Genomic DNA, 7,608 nt, shown 5'->3' with positions numbered 1-7,608 from the left:
CATGATATGGTGGGGCGAGGTTTCACAGCGGCTGATTGTGACCCACAATCCCCCGTTTTCACAGCTTGGCTCTTGTGATTAGGTAGAGGATCAATAGGAGGTCATTGACCCTCTTGAGGACACGCCCATAGGGGTTCAAATCTGGGACTTTCCATCAGTTGCTCTTAGAACTGAAGAAACTTCTCAGATGAAACGTCTTCAAGAAACTGGAGTCCAGACTCAAAGTCCAGACGCTTTCCAAGCTCCTTAGGTTAGCATTAGCGGCGTTAGCCAGCTGTATGTAGAAGCTCACCCAAACCAAACAGTAATTTATTTCAAACATTTAACCAAAAACCTGCTGATGAAAAAACTGATAAATCTCAGTGTGTTTTAAACTGAAATAATTTATATCCATTCTTTTGATCTGCTTCCTTTGTTTATATTTTAGTTTGTTAAAATTAAGAGTTGGACAGATTAAATAAACACACTGTGGTCTTTCTCTTCACTGATTCAAACTTTCAAATGCTATAAAAACGTTGCAGCAGATGAAACCTCGTCAGTTTGTGCTGGCACAGCTTCACAGACTGAAGATGGAACGAGAACGACTTAAAAATTTGTTGTAAATATTTTGAAGTCACCAGCATATCTACTGTTATACGATTAAGCTCAGAAGATGAAGCGTGGAAGTACTGACCTTGTTTGATTCTGTAAAAAGTCACAAAAACATTAGCGTCTGCTGTTCACTGCGCAGGAAGAAAACTCGTTTTTACAGCGAAAAACTTCTGAGCAAGCAGCGAGCTCGCTGCCACGGGAATGTGACATTCACAGAGAAACCCCAGGATCCCGGACACTGTCATGACGCTGTGGCACCGGGCAAACCACAAAGTGGATGTGTTCTACTTTTCCTTGTTCCCTGGGACTGATGAGGCAAATCACTGAGAAAGAACTGCTGGAGTTTGACATCATACAAGATTTTTACCACCACACTGCACAGGACCTCTTACCACTACTGCTGCTGTCTGTCTGCAGCTTGTTTCCACTGATGTCTGTTTCAAACAGCCTTTCATCATTTTCAGCTGAAAGTTGTGTCTAGCGTTTGTTTTTGCTGAATTTGTGCTGCAGACATCTGAGAAGGTGAAACTGAAGAGCTTACAGAGTTTTTCTCACAGTGAATAACTTTGAGCCGAAACGATTCAATTCAATTCAATTTTATTTATATAGCGCCAAATCACAACAAAAGTCGCCTCAAGGCGCTTCATAGATACAGAGAAAAACCCAACAATCATATGACCCCCTATGAGCAGCACTTTGGCGACAGTGGGAAGGAAAAACTCCCTTTTAACAGGAAGAAACCTCCAGCAGAACCAGGCTCAGGGAGGGGCGGGGCCATCTGCTGTGATTGGTTGGTGTGAGAGAAGGAAGACAGGATAAAGACATGCTGTGGAAGAGAGACAGAGATTAATAACAGATATGATTCAATACAGAGAGGTCTGTTAACACATAGTGAGTGAGAAAGGTGACTGGAAAGGAAAAACTCAATGCATCATGGGAATCCCCCGGCAGCCTACGTCTATTGCAGCATAACTAAGGGAGGATTCAGGGTCACCTGGTCCAGCCCTAACTATATGCTTTAGCAAAAAGGAAAGTTTGAAGCCTAATCTTGAAAGTAGAGATAGTGTCTGTCTCCTGAATCCAAACTGGAAGCTGGTTCCACAGAAGAGGGGCCTGAAAACTGAAGGCTCTGCCTCCCATTCTACTTTTAAATAAAAAACGAATCAGTGCCTTTGAGCAGGGCAGTATCAGACCAACTGAGTACTTTCCGCTAACAGCAGGATGGCTTTCTATGATTCCTCAGAAATAATCTACTGCAGGTCAGGCTAATGCATATTCCAGCATATCATATGTGTTCATGTGCTGCTCTGGCAGAGGGAACTGCAGCTTTTCTGCAGTGAGGTTAGAAAGGAAACAACACGTGTGTGATGTGGTGAACCACAGACACAGTTTCCTTATCCGGGATGATTTAAGGAGTGTGCAGTGCAAACACAATCTATGTGTGAGATTTATTAGCTACAAAGCCAAAACACTTACTGTCACTCAACTTTACATACGCTCATTAAACGCTTACAAACTGCCTTCATGTTTGGCCTTTAAATAAAAGCTGCATGCAGTCATTGCATGAATGTGATTGAGTGAATAGAGTTTAAATGACAGTAACATCCTGTCTGATTAGAAGCACTGGACTGTTGTTTCCAGGCTCTTTATTATGAGGCTACCTCATCTCTGCAGGCAGCTCTGTGTGTCTGTCAGCCACATGCTCTCACTCTGTTCTCGTTCTGCATCTCTGTGTCTGAATCTATTTCAAACAGAAGGTAAATGCAAAGCACAAGAATGTGTTCCAGCATTATTAGATGTGTTATTATTAGACATTTAACAGACGATCAACACAGAGCCACATACAGTGGTGCAAAAACTGCAAAATGTGCACAAAAAACAAAGAGAGTGCAACACCAGACAGAACGACACAGACACACAACTGTGCAATAGAAAAGTGCAACAGTGTTCAGGAGAACAGAAGAAACTGTCTGGCAGTGAGGGCCCGAATGCTGCAGCAGGGTGAAGAGTGTGTGAGGGGGGGAACTGGAGCTCCATGTAGGTTTCTTTCTGGGTGGAAGGAAACTGAACTGGAAACAGGAAGTAGTGAAAGAGTGCTGTGTCTGTCATTGTTGTAGCAGCTCTACGAGCTGTGAGTGATTCAGAGAACAAGGAGCAGCTGTTTACTCCTCAGGGTTAATTTAATGGTCTATTAGGAGAAACTGGGACTGTTCAATAAGCTGAGCTCATGTAATTATTCTAGTATTCATTTGATCTCTTTCTGAACTGCTCCTGGTAAGAGTCCATATTATTATTATAGAGTATTATTCTTTAATCAACATCCCCAAAAACAACGGAGTAAAATGTGCATTTGTTTGCAAAATTAAAAAGACTGAAATTCATACAAAGTGCAGTTTTAGTTGTAGTTTAATTACTTCATCTCCTTCCTTTGTCTGTCATTCCCAAATTGTTAGACCTGTGTTTGATTCCCGATAAAGCATGAGATTCCATGCATCCATTATCTTCCACTTATCTGGGGCCGGGTCACAGCGGCAGCAGCCTCAGCAGAGAAGCCCAGACCTCCCTCTGCCCGGCCAAATCCTCCAGCCTTTCTGGGGGAATGTCCATAAATGGACATTGCTGGTGCACACCACTACACCACTACACTACACTACAAGCACACCACTACACCCTCCCGACACCACTTTAGCCTCATCAGGGGGAAAACAAACAAAGCGGGAGCAGCCGCGCCCTGCAGCAGTATGCTCCCAGGAGCAGCATCGCACAACTAAAAGGCCAATTAATGTCCCCAGGCACCATTTTCATGGCTCACATTTAGCAGATGGTTATCATTAAGTCATCTGTGAAAATACCAAAGCACTTTACAATGCCGCTATTCATTCACACACTGGTGGAGGCAGCTACGGTTGTAGCCACAGTTGCCCTGTGGCAGACTGACAGAGGCGAGGCTGCCCTCTGGCCAACACCAGTAGGCGGTAGGTGAAGTGTCTTGCCCAAGGACACAACGACCAGGACAGAGAGCCTAAGGATCAAACCGGCGACCTTCCAGTTACAGATACGCTTCCCAACCCCCTGAGCCACGGTCGCCCCGTGAAATGCTTCCACAGCAGATTTAGGAAGCACAGACACCCAGAGAGGCGTCTGCATGAAGCCGTGGCTGCAGCACGTGTCTCTTGTTTTAAGCTGGGTGCAAACACGATGAGTGAAGCTGCAGCTTTGTCCATGCTGCAGCACAGCTATTCATCTCCATGGCAACGTTTAAAAATGTGTGTGGGCGTGGCTCCAGCATGTGAGCTGTTTATCACATCACAAACAAATAAAAAGGACCTGCCTGCATTTACACACTGAAAGTTACTTTAAACCATTATTCAGCATTTACACATCCTCACAATAACATGTTAGCAGAGGCCATGACTGAGGAGGCACGTCCTCTGTGTGTGTGGGGGGGTGTGTGGGGGGGTGCACACAGGCCCTTCACTGGTAACTTTGGTTGTGTGGAAAATAAAATGAAACAAGTACACCAGTAATCAGTCACAGCACGCACTGCAGAAAAGAAAGAGCTGACAAAAACCACACTGACATAATCACGTCATTGTGCGACAACCACAATAAGTAGCTCCTGCTTATTGCATTTACACAAACACACACAGGAAACTGAGAGGGGGACTGCCCCCCCCCCCCCCCCCTTTGTTCCTCTGAGTCTGATGCTGGTCTGACTCACTTCTTCCACCAACAGAGTCTCTTTTAGCCCCGCCCTCCTGCTCTCACCCTTAAACATCCTTAAACACCACTGATCTTATGTTAATGGGTCTGCTGGGAGAACTGGACTTCTGTCCTGTTTCGGGTTCAGTAGGTGAACTGATCACAGCCACAGACCAACAAATAATAACAACAGACAGGTTTATGAAAGATTGCATAACATTTATTGCTACCATTGTGACATAAGTTCATTTGATAGTGTCATGGTCAGCAGCATATCAGCACCGTCAGTCAAACATGGGAATGATTTGAACTGTGGAGTATAAAGACATTTCTCCTTATTGGCTCCTTCATTTGGTCTCAGCAGGACTTGAGATGTGAGGGAGGCTGAGATGATCTTTGGCCCAGAGGTTTGCAGACATCACAGGTCACTGTGGGAACAAAAAGAAAACAGCTGCATTTTGATTTCACAGAGATTTCTGATCACATTTCTGATGAAGTCGTTTCTTCAGTTTTCAGCTGCTTAAACCAGACTAAATATCCCTCTGAGCTTCATTATATGCGTCACAGCTCCAGCAGGTGACTTCCTCCTACTGACCTTCAGCTGCCGACCAGCACACAGCAGACAGCAGCAGCTACGACGAGCCCCCAGAGGCTCCCGGGGGCAGCGGCAGAGTTAAAGGGAGGTCCGGCCTCTGAAACGACAGAGCGGGAGACAAAGTTAGCAGCTGGCACATCGAGCAGCGCACAAAGAGCCGTGTGTGGCATAACGCAGCGTTCTAACACTCACCCACAACAGTCACGTTATAATCAAACATGAGCTTTTTGTTTTCTTTGTACATCTCCGCTCTGAAAACGGCGCTCTTCCTCATGTTGGAGATGGTAAGGCAGCCAGACGACTGGTCGAGCTGGAGTCGTCCAGCATATTCCTCTGAGACTCTGCTGATTTCTCCCCCATCACAGAGGAGGAGTGTCTGGTCAGAAGCATAAATCCAGAGGATATCGTCACCATTGAGCCCAGTGAGTCCAGTCTGTAGAGTGACCGAGTCTCCAGGCCTCACCATCAGATTCTGGATATTCTGACTGATTACGTCTCTCAGAAGAGTGAGAACTGAAAGGAAAGAGAGCAAGGAGAAGATGGGGGGGGGGGGGGGGGGTGTCACAGGATTATTATCTGCATATTAAAGCGGTTTTCCACTGCAGTGCACTAGTGTGGTGTGAGAGGTCATCAGGTGTGCTGCGGGACCACTTAACTGGTCCAAAAAGTATAATTCATCATTACTGCAGATAAGCTGAGTATGATTGAGTGACCTGTAGAGTACCTGTCAGTGAGTGACAGTGGGTGGAGCCTGTGTGCCACAGGTGGAGATGTACAGCAGTTTGGGGGGAAACGTACAGAGTCTGAACTGGAAAAAATAATAATGGATGAGCTCACTGCAGGTGAGGGGAACCAACAAAAGGCAAAAACGGTGAGCTCGAGTCAGTGCAGCAAACGTTATCTTTCGCGTGGATTTACGTCCACTGCACCGACTCCGGTGTTGTGCCAAAAACTGATTTCCAGTGTTTCTGTGTATTTTTCTGTGTAATATCTTTACGTATGTTCGTAAATACACTTCGGTGAATATGTTTACAAAGGGGTTATATAGAGAATTTAAAAATTATCAGTTTTAAGTATCTTTACAACTCTGTGTTATTGTACTTACATTATAACCAATCCGGTCCTTTATCCCCACTTTAAATATTTTTACAGAACTATTGTAATATTTGAGCCATTTCTGCTGTCCAATACTTCTTACAAAAGACATTTTTAATGTTAATGAGATTTTTTATAACTGCTTAAATAAAGGTTATATAAAAGTCTCTGCCAAAAACTGATCGCGGCTTCTACCTCGTTACACGAATGTTGTTTGTGGCTCAAGATGACTTTATGTCATCCATGAGCGATGCATTTGACATATGTTTCACATATTATAGCCCAACAAGTTACTTATAGCAGTTTAAATACAAGCAATCATTTTTTGGCACAACACCGGTATGTTCAGTGTTTGTGAAAAGCTCTCCAACAGCGCAAGAGTCCCAACCAAGCTGAGACATCCGTCACGCGTGAACACGCTGACCAACGGATGAGAAGAAACACGGGGTTTGGAGCAACTTCGAACAGACGCTGATTTAAAGCGGAGCTTTCTTCATGAACCTCTGGACAGTTTACTGACATTTTAAAGCTTCTGTTTCTACTTCACAGCCAGCGCGAGCCGCACACGTGACTCAGGCGCATTAAAGTGAAGGTGTGGCAGGTACCTTACCGTTAACGGGCTCTGAACCCGCTGCCGGTGGCTCAGAGCCTGCTGCGCTCCTATATCTAACATTTCCCCTTTCTGCAGGAGCAGCGCAGCGAGGCTGTGGTTTAATACAAAAAGTCTTTCTTTGCCAACCAGTTGTCGGGTACGCACGGCGGTAGCTCCTGGGCATTTGGAGATGAGGACCGTGACAAGCGGACCTCGGAGTCAAAAGTTGCTCTTCAGTCAAACCAAAGGCACAACAATAACGCAGCAAAAGCTGAAGAAACTACTCACATGCGAGAGCTGCGATCCATAAAGTTATTGCTCTGCCGCCCATAATGTATCAGCACGTCCGCCGCTCAGAGTGGAGACGGAGCTCCACCACGGCCACAGGAGGAGGAGGGAATGCCAGGACGCGCTGTCATTATGACATACTGGGAACACCCCTCATATCTCTCTCGTCACGTCTCTTTCATGCACTTGTTACCATGCACGAGGAATGAGAGGAACGTGAAAGAGACACGACGGGTGGCGTTTAAGCTGGTGAGAGTGAGAGCACGCTCTGGCATCGCCGGAGGAAGAGTGTTGGGAAACATTTGACATGTTTCAAATATTTTAGGCTAAAAAGTTATTTATAGCAAATCCTGGAAATCAGGCGTGCATCGCTATGAGCAATGAAATGATGTTTATATGGATGCAGCCCATCGTGAAAATACCCACGATAAGATGTTCACTGTGTTGTTCTGCAAATTAACAAAAGAGGGGATTCGGCTACTCTGTTCAATAAATGAAGCTCTAACTCTGTTTCTCAGAAGTTTCTTCCGCTACTGCATGTACGAAGAAAGACCGACTACGCTTAACCTCATCCCTGTTCACAGGGCGCCCCCTGGTGGCAGCAACATAGAACGATCGATGATTAAGATGACCATCTTTTTTAAATTGCTGTGTCCTCAGCCAGTTATGATCTTTGGAATTGTCTTTCTAAAGCTGGGATACCCTGAAATTAGTAGGTTGATGGTTTAATTTAATCTTACTTCCG

General features: G+C 45.2%; 1 protein-coding gene across 1 annotated transcript; it reads right to left on the bottom strand.

The window, feature by feature from the left end:
* Positions 1-4,525: 4,525 nt before the first annotated feature.
* LOC148102638 (uncharacterized) lies at positions 4,526-6,968 on the bottom strand. The gene is made up of 4 exons (XM_087842646.1): positions 6,864-6,968; positions 5,081-5,401; positions 4,889-4,985; positions 4,526-4,721 (listed from the first exon to the last, which is right to left on the bottom strand). Exons 1-3 carry the CDS (start codon positions 6,904-6,906, stop codon positions 4,891-4,893), a joined length of 459 nt encoding a protein of 152 aa, XP_087698772.1. The 5' UTR covers positions 6,907-6,968; the 3' UTR covers positions 4,526-4,721; positions 4,889-4,890.
* Between the last annotated feature and the right edge of the window lie 640 nt (positions 6,969-7,608).

The sequence above is a fragment of the Neolamprologus brichardi genome, chromosome 6, assembly GCF_056152115.1.
Source record: "Neolamprologus brichardi isolate AB-2024 chromosome 6, ASM5615211v1, whole genome shotgun sequence".
In the NCBI taxonomy this organism is placed as follows: domain Eukaryota; kingdom Metazoa; phylum Chordata; class Actinopteri; order Cichliformes; family Cichlidae; genus Neolamprologus; species Neolamprologus brichardi.
Note: the sequence above shows the minus strand (reverse complement) of the source record. Positions and strands in the feature narration are given on the sequence as shown.